This window comes from Chelonia mydas, chromosome 4 (genome assembly GCF_015237465.2).
Source record: "Chelonia mydas isolate rCheMyd1 chromosome 4, rCheMyd1.pri.v2, whole genome shotgun sequence".
NCBI classification, from domain to species: Eukaryota; Metazoa; Chordata; order Testudines; family Cheloniidae; genus Chelonia; species Chelonia mydas.
In genome coordinates, this window is record NC_057852.1 from 33123215 (window position 1) to 33138940 (window position 15726).

Here is a 15726-nt window from a genome sequence, read left to right on the forward strand (position 1 = left end):
CACTGGTGGAGGGTGTGAATACAAGAGTACATTCTGTCACAATGGGATCAGGAATCGGGATTTTTTTCTTCTATTCCTGATTTTGCCACGTGCACCTTGTGTGACTTCAGGCAGGTCACACATTTCTTTCTGCCAGTTCCTCTTGTAAAATGGGGACAGTGCTACTTAACTCTCAGGGTTGTCTTGTTTCTTATTGGCCATTTTAAAAAGCTTTGGCTCCTTGGATGGAAAGTACCATTAGTGCAATGTTACTACAATAAATTGACCAGCACCTCTTCCTGTTTTTCTTCTCTTTTTTGAAAAAAGAAACCGTGAATGTGGCTGTGTAAGAGTGGGCCTGAAAGAGGTGGTGGTCTTTTTAATAAGTCCCTTCTCTCTACTAGTTTCTGCCACCTGCTATATTTTAGTATAGCACCTTAGAAAACAATAAACTAGTTCAAGGGAATTTTTGTTGAATAATTTCTTTCTCCAAGTTGGAAGCATTACTTTGTTCAGCATCATTCAGAAAGACTAAACAAAAGACAGGGAATACATAGTAATAGCACATTGCAATGCAGCCTCGTAGAACAGTAATTTTCAACCTTTTTACATTTGTGGACCCCTAAAAAATTTCAAATGGTGTGCGGACCCCTTTCAAAAATCATTGGGGCTTATCCATGCCTCTCACAACATGTGGTGTACCTCATCCAATGCATCAAATGCCCAAAAAACTATGTGGGTGAAATCTTACAATCAGTATGTCCTTAGAGGAATTCTCACAGAAAAATTATCTAAAAAGACACAAATACCATCTCTCCTGTGGGCAAACACTTTTCACAAAGCAGCCACTCCATATCTGACCTCTCAGTACTCATCTTTTAGGGAAACCAGCACAACACCTTCAAAAGGCGAGCCTGGGAACATAAAGTCTTAACTTTGTTAGACACTAGAAATCATGAACTCAACAAGACACTGGTTTTATATCTCATGACAACAATTTGTAACACATCCCTTTGCCTGCTTAACCCTCAATTGCCCACTTCATTTTAAGCGGTCTCCCACCATGTGTGTTTAACCCGTTACGTTTAGCAGTCTGTCCCAGCTTGTATTTAGCTCAGACGCTCTGGTTTCCTTCCCCAGATATGAAGAAGATCTCTGTGAAGTTCGAAAGCTTGTACCTTTCAGCAGTAGGGTCCAGTAAAAGATATTACCTTGTCTAACTTGTGTCTTGTATATCCTGGAACCAACACAGCTGCAACATCACTGCAAATAAATAATGAAGTAACATATATAGTAAAAAGCTGACTTTTTAAGATTGTGTTGTAATAATCTGAGCTGTTTGTAACATAAGTAAGAACATTAAGTGCTTTTTAAGATTTTAAACTGACAGTGTCTCTTTTTTTTTTAAATGTTGTTTATAGATGAGCCAATATTTAGGTGCCAAATACAAAATCAAGATTATTTGATATGAACTCAGTTCTCTTTATCCTATGGTATAACTGCTTAAATTCAATTTTCTCCCCACCCCTTTCTCATTTTTCCTCCTATTAGCCCAATTGACTTGTCCGTTTTACATTCTTAATAGCTCCTTTCTCTCTCTCTCCCTCCCTCCCCCTTCTCCCCAGGTTGCTGCAGCAACTGGTCACACTGTGGTGTTAGTGGACCAGACTGATGAAATCCTGAAGAACTCCAGGAAAGGGATTGAGGATAGTTTGAAAAGAATTACAAAGAAGATGTTTACAGACAAGCCTGAGGTGACATCTTGGTATTTTTAACCACTGGACAAACTTTATTGAATTTGATAGAATTACTATTTTAATGTTGTGATTGTTGGCAATTAATGCACAGATGAATACAGGAGAATCAGATTGGTAGAATAGTATTATAAATACATTCAAAAAGCTGGGAAGATAAGAAGTTAAAATATTTGCACGGTTTTTTGATTGGGAAAGTTGGTATATCGTGTCTTTTTCTGGTTTTTCAGGTTGTAGTCTTAAATGACAGATTAACCTCAAAAGCTGGGAAGTCTTTGAAAACTAAGGTTAAAGCCCAAAGTTTGAGTGGTACATTACTTATCCTTATCTAATATTAAGATTTCTTTAAACCATTATAAAGTACTACACACCAACTTTACCCAAAAGCAGAGATTACAAGATCGTAATGATACCATTTAAGGAACCTCAGATAGACTTGCTTTAGTCACTGCATGGGGGAAGGGAGAAGCATAGCTTTGCATTTTACGGCAGACATGTTCTCCTTTGTATCAGAACTGCAGCTTACTGGTGGGCATAACTAATGTGCCTGAAATAATTGCTGGCTTTGAAAGAGTGGGCTTTCCAAACTGCACTGGGGCCACTGATGGCACCCATTGGCCCATAATGTGCCCTCCTCCAGGAGCAAATGAATATGTCAACCGCAAAAGGTAATACTTCATTGTTCTGCGGGCCTTGGTCAACCAACCACAGAGACAGGTTCCTGGACACTGTGAGATGTACTGGTTCTGCAGACGTGCCATGGACACTGAGATGCCAGGGTTCTGTGGAGATCAGGCATTTTCCATTTTGGACAAGTGAGAACCATGTACCCCCCCCCCCACATTATTATTAGTGGGGTCTCAGTGCCCCCTGTTCTATTAGGACACCCTGTCTACCCTCTTCTGCCATCGTTCATGAAACTATACCCTACTGTTAGAGGACTTGGCAAAAGAAGGTTCAGGAGTTGCCGGATGTGGTGGAGTGTGCATTTGGCAGACTCAAGGCAAGATGAGACTAGAATCGTGGAAACATAGGGTTAGCAGGGACCACAACGGTCATCTAGTAAAACGTTTGGATGTCAGTGTTGTCAGTGCCATCCATATTATTGTGGCCTGTTGTCCACTGTACAATTTCTGCAAGACAAAATGGAGAATGTTTTCACCTGAAGTGGACTCAGAATGCTGCTGGTTTGCAAGCCTGGTACAGACAAGTAGACAATGCACCTGACACGACTGAGGTTGGATCTGGACAGGCAGGGGAAATCAGAAATGCCTTGTGTGTTCACAGGGTGCTGTGCATGAGAGGATGTGATTTTTAACATGCTAACGAACGGGGCACATTGCAACTTATGTGCCACTGCTTTATTGTATGTAGGCATTAAGCTACTGCTATGTCGTGGATTTTGATTCTTTGGGATTTAATAAATCCTTTGGATAGAACTTTGAGACTTATTCTTTTTGCAAACAAAACAGTTTATTGAAAAATATTCATTCCAATTACATTGAAAAATCCTTGGCATCCTAGCGGCCATCAAAAAGCCAAAACAAACACACGCAAAGAGCAGAATAAGCAAACCGCTAGACAGAAGTAGCAAACTGTGTAAGTTCAACCACTACAGTTGTACTGGTAGTGAAACTGAATGTCTCTTGCGTGCCTGTTCTCCTTTGCCCTGGTGGGGTATGTTGTGTGCGATGTCTGTAGATGTACTGTTCCGTGTGTGCTTCATGGCCCACGGAACCCCTGAATTGTCCAGTGGCTGTACAGACTGCAGGAAGTGGTAGCATGGCCGGGATTCTGTGTTTGCTAGAGTTGGGACTTGCTGCCTGGTGGCTATGAGTACAAGCAGCCTCTCACACGGGTCCTTCTGCTGCACTCTGTCCTCCTCCCTCGGTTTCTGCTCATGATCAAGGAATGATGCCACCATTTTCTCTTCCAGCTTGGCTGTCTCCCTCCCCCTCTGAACCTTCCAGTCCTCCTTCCCTTTCTGGAAGGCCAGTTGCTCATCTGCCATAGCCACAATGTCCTGCAGCATTTTGTCCTGGACACTTTTCCTTTTGCTGGTTGCGTGTCAGCTCCCCAAGACTTCTAGTTTGATGCCTAGAGGTGGAAAGACCTGCCAAGGAAATGAAAGGGTGCATTATTTTGTGTCCATGGGCGGGGCGGGGGAAGAAAGCAATCCCTTTCCCCTTTTTACATTCTGCATTATGGCAAGACCACAGGCTGATACTTTTATCTCCTTGATGGTGTTGTTTTTATTATTATTCATTCTTTAGTCACTGGCCTGTTAAGAAGGTCTAGCCAGCCACATTGCTAGCCCAGATACATTATAGTAAGAATTGCATATTAGAGTCATTTAAAAATCATCTTTAAAAAATTTCACCCACAGCGGGGGGTGGAGCGGGTCTTCATACCAAAGGGCCTGTTATAAGTTTCTATTTTAACATTATTTCAGGCTAAGTAAGTCTTAGAAGACATACATCTGCCAGAGGTGCCAGAGGGATCTATTCAGGCCAGCAGAGAAATACCATTCCTCTGTGCAAAGGAGCTTTTCCAGTGTCAGGTGACTGAACAGCATCTCTATGAAAGGAATGGGCTAGTGAGCTACAGAGTTGGCGGTAATAAGTTGCCCTGCCCTGGAATCTGACCAACCATATAGTTTCTGCTGCATGAAAAGTTTTCAAGCACTTACCAGCTAGGAGTGAGTGAAAATTCAGGCAAAAATCAGTAAGATGCTGAACTAGCATGGAAATGCTTTATAGCTATGGAAAAGACCACCTTCCACTGCCACTTCCACCCTGGATGATCCTGGACAGCATGCCATGAGTGGACAGGGATCCAGGCGACGAAATTCAGCCACCGCAGCCATTAGGACTGGTAATCCAGAAAGAGACCTGCACCAGTGCTGGCGGTGATGAAACTCAAAACAACATGCTGGAGTGACAGAGTTGCACGCGTAGCACTACGTGGTGAAATATGCACCCACACTTGCTGAGACTAATACCCCTTTTCTAACAGTAACCATATAGTCAGTAAAAAGTTATCACTAGCTGCTCCTTTTAATTTTTTTCCTTTCTTGACATCCATCATGGAACCCACATGGAATTGAGGGGTGGGTGGGGAAATGGCCTGACTTGTGGTCTCAGTAAAATACAATTCCCTGCATGTAATTTTTCTTTATACCAATAATTATATTGGTCATAGCCTGGAAATCTCTCCCACTTGTTATAATAACCAAGATTTTGGGTGCCATTTACCAGATTACAGCTCCTGCTGCATTGTCACTTCCTCTCCTGGCAGTTTCAGATCAATCCCCAAACAGTTAATGTGAATATGGGCCCAGGATGTCCCCTAATTGATCCAGTTCCATGACCTGGTGCAGACCTGATGCCAGCACCCAGCTGCGTTCGGGGTTTTGCTCCTGTGACTCTAGTGGTCTCCCTCTCTCTGCCTCCAGGATTCTAAGCATATCATCCTGACTCAGGAGACAGGACTGTAGACTCTCTCCTGGGGTGGTTCCCAGCTTTTGATTGAATTCCTTGTAATAGAAGTGGCCAGGGAGTTCCCGGGCTGACCATTCCCATCCTTTGCTTTGCAGTAGATGATCTTGAGGTACATGATTTTCACTCCGCACTGGACAGTGGTCTGGTTGATCCCTGACTCTGCCAAGCTCTTGTGCTGGTTTTTGTTGCTTTTGCCAAAATCTTGGGCCTTGCGGTCCTCACACCACAGACTGACAAGAAACCTTGTATGGACTTCTCTCTGCTTTTTGGACAAGCAAGGCTCAGCTGTGTTTGAAGTTGAGCAGTCTGCATGCAACGTAGGGTTAAATGTAGAGCAGTTGCATTTGAACTAACAGGTTGCTTTCAATGCATTGGGGGTGAGTGAGAAGTTGAGAGGTAGAAGAGCTGGAGTATACAGACCCCAGGAATTGTGGGATAGCATTGGTGGTTTATCAGAACACAAGCACTGCAACACGTGCTTTAGCTATGTCCTCACTGCAAAGTGGGAAGGCTGGGACATGGGCTACAGCAAGACACTTATATCTATGCCCCTGCATGAGCCAGCAAGCCTGTGTTCTGAGGCGGTAACAAGCATATGTTAGAAGGCTTTATGTGTGGATGGTAGGGAGGTTGGTTTTAAGCATGTGTCAGAGCCTGTATCTGCACTACCACGTAGACATACCCATGGCAGGAATAAGGTCTTGTCTGCATGAGGAAATTTACCAACATAAAAATACCAGTATAATTATACAGCTATAGTTATAGCGGTATAACTCCCTGTAGGAACATTCATATTCTAGAATAAGGAATGTCTTTTTCCACTTTAGCTTATGTTGCTCTGGAACCGGTATAAGCTAAATTGGGAAAAGGCACTCCTTATTCTGGAGTACAAGTGTCCACATGAGTTATACCGGCAAAACTATCGCTGTATAATTATAGTACTGTAGTTATGCTGGTAAATTTCCCTGTATAGACAAGTTCTTAGACCCCAAAATGTAGTATACAAGTGTCTGTTTTCAGCTGTACTGGATCTCTATTCTCGTTTAAAAAGCCTGCCTTTGTATTTGATCTGTCCTCATAAACTGTGTCAGTGATTAACAGTTCTGGCAGTCACAAAAGAGATTCGAAATTTTGTTCCCATTCCCAGCAGAACTTTAATACAGTGGATGTTGCCTGTAAGCCATTTCATTTCCTGAGGTGTCCGTGAAGGGCTTTGAATTATAACAGTGAGCTGTGAAACCAGATAGTTTGCTTATGGAAGGAAAAACAATATAATGGTTTAAAACCAAAGAAGTCCATTTTCACTGAGGGCAGGTCAGAATTCTCTTGGGAAAGTATTGAAGTGATAAGTCAGTTGTTCACTGGAACTGTCATTCTGAAGGTTGAAATAAAGGGTGGGGTGGAGAACAGTCATCGTAAAAGAATGAAATAAAGGATCTCTTCCTTGCTTGTGAGAAGACTTGAGTTGCTGTGAAAGTTTAGTCCATCTGTGGAAGTATAGTACTCTCATAAACTTAAAGCTTTCTAACTGATCTGGAAATATAGTGCAAGTTATAACGCCTAATATTTTTAAGGCTCAAAAAAGCAACCAGTGAAATAAATTGACCTATGAGAACTTTCATACCAAAGAAATGAAACCTTTTAGAAATAGGTTTTGTGACTTCTGTTTAACCTTTCAGGCTGCTGCTCAGTTCATTGAGAAGACCTTAAAGAACCTAACAGTGAACACAGACCCAGTAGCAGTGGTACACAGCACCGACCTTGTGGTTGAGGCCATTGTGGAGAACCTGCAAGTGAAAAATGATCTCTTCAAGAGACTGGACAAGTTTGCTCCAGAGTATGTATGATTAAACAGAATGAACTGGAATCCATCACCACTTGTCTCTTACGTTGTTTTGAAATTTATAGCTAATATCTTTTTCTTTAAATGACAGTTTTATGTCATTTTCTTAGCTTCTACACTGAAGCAAGGAGCTTTTCTTAGGCTCCCTTTGACTCCAGACTATCATGTGATATGGAGTATTTGACATGCCAATTGCTGATTTTCTGAACACATGGCAAGTGTAGTTACCCAGTTTATTTTCACGTTATGCCTCATTCAAGAGATTTCGTGGTATGCATAGACAGAAAATGAGTTCATTGCAAATTCCTTTTGTTCCATGGATTTGTAGTATACTTTTCCATGTCATGTTAAGGATCTCTTTGTTTGTTTAATTGTTCCAACAATATGTTTTTCAGGTCAAAGAGAAACGTTAGGCCTGAGCTTTTCTTTTTCTGTAGCAGTGGTTTTAGGGTTTTGTTTTTATAACTTTTTAATATTGGCAGTTGTTTAGCATGGCAGCCAGCAAACCAAAAGATGTAATTGTCCAACTTATTTCTGTGTAATATTTTACACATATTCCATCTTTCACCCAAATATTCTTCACAAATTATATGCATACAGCACGAGTGCAATGCAGAATTCTTTCCCACCCCACATTAAAATAGGAATTGACTTCTAAAGGGAACAAAAGGGAGAACAATTCTCCAGTCTCAGCTTGTAAGCAAAGATTAAAAAAATACAGAGAAGCCAGTGAACCAATTAGAATGAATTATTTAACTAAACCCTTCTCCTGCTCCCCTCCTTCCCCCCCTTCCCCCCAGCTGGTCATACCAAAGAGGTTTAATCTTTATTGGTGTTATAGAAATGGAGATATGACAGGCCCTGTCCTAAAATGGAAAATATTATCAATTACTTTGTCAGGCTGATGAATAATCAGTCAAGGTGGCTGAAGAGGCGAGAATCATGATTCCAAACTCATTTTGTCATGTGCTTTTCAAAAGTGGCTGCAGAAGTTCTGATCAGTAAAGGATTAGCAAATGTCAGAGTTGCATTTAGGCAGCTTGTATCCTCTGAGATAAACATCACTCACATACAGTGGCTAGGGTGGGTACCAGCACTCATACAAATACTGTTGGTACCACTGAGTTGTAATCCTGCATTAAAGTGGTTGAACTAGAACTATCTGTGCAAGACCTAACCCAAATATACCCACAGAACGATAATTTAAAGTTCTCCTGACACAGGTATTGGTAGGATTATTATACAGATAATACTAAGAGCATACAATACGTCAGTTCTAGTCTGTGGTATTTAAATCAAGTAGGGCTCTGGGAGAAGATGTGAGATTTCCCTGCAGCTAGTGAAGATGACTTCCTCCTTCCTCTCTTGCTAGGTACAGCAAACCATCCAGGGTGGGGTGACATTTTATTGTGTGGCTCACAAAGTTACATGTGAATACAGTCCAGATTCCACCAACTGGCAAGTATGGGAGGGCAAGAAATTCCCCAGGGAGGAGAATTCCATACAGAATCCCTCCCCCTTTAAAGAGCTTTATTCCTTTCCTGCTCCTCTGCAAATTATTCAGTTCAGGCTATGGAGAAGTGTTTGTATTTGGGGGAGATTGTCTACCTGGATAAGTACCCAGGATCAAATAATTTTGTTTGTATTATAAAGATAGCATAACAGTTGAAATGAAGGTATAGAGTGTGCTTCAGCCTAAAGTGCAGTATATCTGATTTCCTTTCACTGTATCACTTGTTTGAAAAAATTCAGGAAATGCACTAAGTGGTTGAGGCACTCTGTAAAAATAAAAAAAATTAAATTAATATGTTAGCACAGTATTTACCAACTGCTCTCGTTCTTTGCACCAGCAGTAGTGGCTGCATATTATATGTTTAAACATTATGTAGCATTGGATGCCTAGCTCTCTCTACTGAGATTTAAGGTAGTGATCTACGACTTCTCACGTGGAGAAAATGAATGGTAAAATGGAAGCAGACCTATCTCTGATGGGTCACTAAATAGATATCTGTAAATGCTAGTAGTTGTGGGTTGTTACTTTTTCTAACAACTACTGCATTTTCCCTACTGTGTATTTTGATTGATATTAGGCTTTTATTTTCATTATTGGTGGTGGGGAAGGTGTGTGAAGGAAAGAAAGAAGATCCTCCTGCCCCCACGCTTTCTTCAAATCAGCACAGAAATCAAAGGATGGTGGCAGAAGGGAATTATGTTACTTCTAAGTGTCTTTTCTCCACTGGCTCAATAAAGTGATAGGATTGTAGCCAAAAGGAATTCTAATATATTCCCTACCCTAGAATGAAGGATTTTGCTTTTATTTTTATGTCTCCGTCTTCCTGTGCCTTCCCCATAGCTTGGAATAATTTTGGATCCCTGTGCCCTGTATGTGCACGTGCCTATAATTCTCATACCCACAAAAGAGCTGCTAGTGGAAAGGAGACAGTTTCCTAAGTTGCTTCCTTTTTTCTCCCTTCGTTAACCAGCCACAAGCCTAATTGGCTTAAGAGCTGGTGAGATGGATTTGGATGGATTTAAGAGCTAATGAGGTGTTGGGTTAGTTGACTTCTCTCCCTTTCTTCTTGCAGATCATATATGTTGCTATATGTCAGGTGGAAGGTTGGGTCTTTCCTTGTAACCCAAACCACTGACAGTGGCAAAGCTGGGCAGGGTCAGAGCCGAGACTCCTGCTCAGCAAATGTGGTGGCAGCTCCTTGTGGAGGCACTCTGAGCGGTTACAGTGTTGGAGGGTGAGCCAGGTGTGGTCTACTACTGCTTTTCCCTCAGAACTCCAGCATGCTCGTAATTAGCCAAAGCACTGAGCAGCATCAGCGCTGCATGGAGATATCAGCCCATTCTCCCTTAAGAGAACAATCCAAGAACTGTGGGAGCTATTGAAAACATACCTAATCCCTGTGACAGTGCAGCAACCTTTAAAACCCTGACTGATCCAGTCACAGTTTTTCTCTGTGGCAAGGGGCGGTACAGACCTTTCCTCCCCAAAATATCTGTAGCTTGCTTAGGTTGAAGTGAAGACCAAGAATTGTATAGGTAGGTTTGAGCTGGAACTGTAAACTAATTTCACATAAGTAAGCTCAAGTAGCATTTCAGCTTATTGTTAAGAAAACTGTTTGAGTTGACTTAAAATAAGTTATTTATTGTACTTTGCTGCCCTTACCTCCATTTAGTATGCAGAAGCAGGTATACATCTGTATCCCACATAGTAAACTTAGTTAACTTTATAGCTGTGATTGCTACAAGAAATATAACTGTTGTGCAGAACACATAATGAGCCCCAGCCTACTTCCTCCCCCCCCCACTTTCACCCCCCATCTTAAAGAAATAAGAGATGGAAAAAAACCCAAATCCCTCTGTATGGAGAGCATAGTTTTCTACATAAATTCTCCAAGGAGTTTGGACACAAGAAACATTGTGTCAGGTGAATTGTTTTCTACTGTTGAAGGCTTAGGGTTCACAGGAGGGGAGCCTGCTGCTGTGAATCTTCTCAGGAACTTGTAGAGGTAAATTAGCTTATAGCTCAGCCAAGTTAGTGAGCTTTAAGCAGATTTGCTTCTACAATCATAAGCCTTTAAGGTGCTCAAATAAGGTGGGGCTGCCTCTATCTCTCTGTGGTGATGCTAAGCTTCATTAAGCTACCTGGCAGCCCCACGCAATTCACTACTTTGTGGAGCTGCTGAACTCTGTTGGGGGTTGGAGGATGGGACATTCAGGCTTGCCAACTCTCCGTTTGTACAGTTTAATACTTTTGCAGGGGAATGAAAGCTGCATGAAGCAAACAGGTAGTCCGTGGGACTTTAGCATCCCCAGAGAGCACTGGGGAATTGGGCTAGGTATTGTCCCTGCTGACTGCTTGAAGTTTTTATGCTTGTAGATACAAATTGACTTAAACTAAGCCAGTTAAGTGCTTTAACAGTACAGAAGTTTTGTACAAGCACAACTCAAAGCACTAAATCTGCACCCAGCAGCTGAAGGGGCTCTGGCTGCAGCTGTCACCCAGGGTTTCTATTTCAGCTTAGATGAATCATGCCATTGATTTGTATGCGTAGTCCTCTGCATTCTTATGGCACCTTCCATTTGAGGATTTGGTGGCACTTTACAGACATTAATGAATTTACCCTCATAGCAGCACTGTGTGACAGGGAAACAGAGAAGTGTAATTACTTCCTGGAGTTTTGCCTAACTGTGTTTGCAGGTTATCTTGTTTTCAGTATTACATTTGAGAATCCTCCTACTATTTGGAAATGGTTATGATGCCTCCTCTTCATACATAATCAATGACCCTGCTAATGTCTCTGAGTTTCGTTTTCAGAATAGTGATATGGGTGGGTTCCCCTCCTTATGCACCACACGTTCTACTGTCATTGAATCAGTTCCTGTCCTGCTCTAAATGGGCCAGTGCAGGATTGTCATGTCACTTCCTGCGTCCATTATTATGTGTGCATTTAATTTATGTTGCTTCTACTTTAGACAGGAGCATCAGTCGTCATATAGTGAGAGTTCGTCATTATTTCTTTTTCTGCGAACCCCCCTGCCTTTTCTCTCTGCCTCCCTAACTGTACACTGCCAATTTCTGTGCAGTGGGCATTGCATATCATCATTTCTGTTGATCCAGGATTTATCTTTCTGTTAGGGCAGCAACCCCAGCCAGGAGCTGGCTGATGTGTCTGGATTGTGGTTTGTATTCTGAAATTGTGTTACAAAACTGGCCAGAAGGAGGCATTCTTTCATCCACAACTTCAGCATTTTTAAAGAAGGAGCTGGACAGTCTGGATAACTTCATGCAAGGCGACATTTCTTTTCTCTTCTCTTTTGAGTTTTGAGATTCTGTATGATTCTTCCTGGGCCCCACTAGGTGGCACTGCAGGCAAGGACACCTGATTCCAAAAAGATTTCATTAAGGGTTTGTCAATATTTCCATTTACTAAATGCTATTTTCAAAGGTTGTTAAACATTGCTCTAAGATGGAACTTTTACTATCTAAATTTGGTTTAAACCAGTTTATTAGTTTAAGTAGATAATGTGGGCAAGGTGCACTCGGACACAGTGTAGCTTTAATGAGGATTTTTTTCTAATTGTATCTATAGAACAATGCAAAGCTTTACTTTAACAGTAAGGTTCTGATTTTTACCCACAGAAGTGGGCATTTCAGAGATTAGAAGCTTAACTAAAAAATTCTGACCCTGCAACCATTGGTTTGTGAGAAGGAGTCTTGTCTGTTAGGTTTGCTTCTGGGTTTGTTTATTTATGAGAGACTTCTGTATGGAAATTCATTGGAAGCAATGGTGAACATTCTGAGTAAGGGTGGGTCGTGAATTGTTGTCCTTCATATTCTTTGACCTTCAGAAATCTTAACTACTGATGTCAGAATTGTGGGTGCAAAACATTCTTTCAGTGCCCTGCCCAAGAATAATCTGAGGGTTTGTCTACACAGTGCATTAGTCTGCCTAGAGAGGTGTAAATGCTAATGTGCACTAGCATGTTGCATACTAGCTGGCCTATGCAGACCCTGCAGGCACTCACTAAAAGTTCCCTAGTGCACATTAATGTAAGGAGTGCAACATGCTAGTACACACTAGAATTTACATCCCACTAGTGTGGACTAGTGCACTGTGTGGACAAGCCCTAAGGCTTGTTTTGTGGTGCTGTTGCCAGGGAGAAATGATTAAAGGATAGCTGCTGGGGAGATGTGTAGTTAAGACTTTTTAGAGACACTTTTGTGATTGTCAGACTCAGAAATTCAGATATTTTACATAAAGTAAAAATCGAGTGGCTTTCACAGTCTCTTTTTACATAACAATTGTTTTTCTAACCCCTCAAGATCTATGATGCTCTCCTGACTCAAAGAAGAAACAGTTTCTCCAAAGCTTTTTCCTGTCCAAGAACATAGTTATATCTAAGTGAACTATGGTACAGAACAACATTTGACTGACCCAAGGGGATATTTTTCTGGGAGGGAGTCTGTTTAGAGCTGTTAACAGGAAATAAGGACTTCGTTCCTGACTTTGCCATGGACGTGTGTGACCTAAAGCAAGTCACTTAATTTTTCTCTTCCTCAGTTTCCCCATCAGTAAAATAAGCCTTATCGATCTAACAGGTGTTATGAGGTTTAATAATTGAAAAGTGCTCTGAAATCTCATTAACAGAAGGTACTATATGAATTATTTAAATTTAAGAACTGGTTTATGCCAATGGATGGATTTCTTTTCCCTGCCATTATAAATCTAAAAAAAACACCCCACCAACCACATATCTGGATATGGTCCTGTCTACTGAATGACTGTGCTGTATGCAGCGATTCTTGTCTCTTCGTGGCGTCTGTTTTCCTGCTCTACTTCTTCCTTTTGCAATATGTCTGCTGTCTAGATCTCTCAGTGTATACTGTAAAAAGATTATTGGCAAAAATTTTCAAAAGCTAGACTCTTAGATCCATATTTAGGTTTCTAAGAATAGGATTTTCAAAAGCATGTAAATGACTTAGCAGCACAAGTCCCATAGGCTCTTTTGAGCCAATGAAGAATTTTCCTGAAATAAGAGAGATGTTATGGGGACTACAAAATTTTTCTACTTTTCATGGAAAAAAACTCTTTTCTTGATCCAGTGAGGAGACGTATATATTCTTCTTGGAGTTACAAATTCATACAACTTTCAGAGACAAGCTTAACTATTGGTCATTGCGGTGCTATTTTTAGTTGCATGCTATGGAAAGACCAGTGAAGGGTAGTGTCAGCTATGTATGATGGGGTATTTTTAAAAACAGTTGGCCTACAATAGGCTAGATGAAAAAAAAAAAAAAAGACACTCATGATTAGCCACTGAATGCCCATTGAAATCTGTTGATCTTTAGAGCACAGACCTTCTTGTTGACAAAGATAGCTGTCATTTTTACACAATCCTCACTTCCTTTCCCCACAGAAACACAATATTTGCGAGCAACACTTCGTCTTTGCAAATAACAGACATAGCCAACTCCACCACTAGGCAGGACCGCTTTGGTGGCCTCCATTTCTTTAACCCAGTGCCTATGATGAAGCTTGTGGAGGTAAGTGTCTGATAGTATTCTGATAATGAATATTATAGCATGGCAATATACTTGTACTTCACTGACAGTTCATTAACGTAATAGGATGTATCCCAGTGTGTAGCCCTCATGACCAGGAGGCGCTACCTTTAGAGATAAGAAGATGAAATGACCTCCATTCCAAGAGAGGGAGATGGACTGAACAGTCCAACAGGACTCTTTCATCTCTGGTTGATCCATCTCCATGCCCAATCAGCTTCTGGCCTCTCCGCTGAGACTGCCAACAAGAGCGTCAGGTTTGATGATGATTTCAGTCACATGGACAACTGTCTGATAAGAACTTTTTGTGTTTTAAGTCATCAGGCAATGGGCAGAGGAATTTGGGTTCCTATGAGCCCAGGCTGGATATGAACTGATGTTAAAAGAGGTGAAAGACACCACGTCCTGTTGCCAGTCCCCTGAGTCATTAGCTCCTTTATTGTGAATGTTTCAGAACATCCTAATCTAATCCTTAGCATCTTTGAAACAATATGTATTTTTATGCTTCTGATATGTTTCAGGTGAAGTGTGTGGAGATTTTGAAATAATTTGTTTTTAATACCAGGTTTGGATCTTTATTTCTCAGTTGTATTAAAGTACGAAAAATAGAATTATTTTAAAGCTACTTGACCATTCATCTAAAGGCACATGTGCCTGGTGTCTGTCGTTTTAATAGATCATAAAATATGTATTCATCTTGCTACTTAGAGTAGAATAATAAATGCATCCCCTGTGGAAGTGTACAGGAGCACATGAAGTCCGTCCCATCATAACAACATTACTATAATCCTTACCCAATTTATCCCCCTCACCAAAAAATAATGACCAACATAACAAATTTTTTTAACATCTGATGCCTATGCAGTGGGAATAGGGGTGAGCCAGAACCCCAGATCTGAAGCACTTACCATAATTCCCTCAGACTCGGAGGGCGGGGTTGAATTTCACAGCTGGATCTATCTTTGAAATAGGTCAAACGAAAAACTGCAGAGACAAATGCATATGAACTTTTGGGTATGTCTGAAAGTGAACTTTGGGCCCATCTCTGCTACGAAGCAAGATTTCCTCCTCCCCATGCCCTAAAGTGCTGTGCTTCTTTCTCTCTCCCCCGCCGCTCTGACCCCCAATATATGAATAATTCTAGAGTTTCCTCATTAACAAACATTCACCTATGTTGTGCCTTCTGTTATAACTTCCTAGTTTTTTAGGCTTATTTTTTTGTAATAATTTTCTGGATGAAATCTTCCATGTGTTATCTCAGTCCTAAAATCAATGATATTTCAGGAAAGTTTGAACAAAATGTGTCCATCTGTTGTGTTCTGAAAATGCCAATTGATACACATTTTCTGCTGTAAAAAATACTTGTCTCTCTCTCTAGATGCATTAATCATATGGCAGATCTTTGCAAGCTGAAATTTTCCACCTCAGTAGTGAATACTGAGGACTAATCTTCAGGCCAACTTACAAAGTGGTATTTACAGGACTGTGAAATAGCAGAGATGTATCATCACTGGAGCTGGTCAAAACTCAGGATCAATGACTTCCCACGGAAAAGAAATTCTAAACAAATTTCAT

The 15726-nt window shown here is 41.1% G+C and overlaps 1 protein-coding gene across 1 annotated transcript in view; it reads left to right on the forward strand.

Moving 5' to 3' along the window:
• HADH (hydroxyacyl-CoA dehydrogenase) overlaps positions 1-15726 on the forward strand; it is a 35136-nt gene that overhangs the window by 4223 nt on the left and 15187 nt on the right. The window contains exons 2-4 of the mRNA XM_037897021.2: positions 1605-1733; positions 6913-7070; positions 14007-14133. Of these exons, the coding sequence (XP_037752949.1) occupies positions 1605-1733; positions 6913-7070; positions 14007-14133 (414 nt within the window). The remainder of the gene's footprint in view (positions 1-1604; positions 1734-6912; positions 7071-14006; positions 14134-15726) is intronic.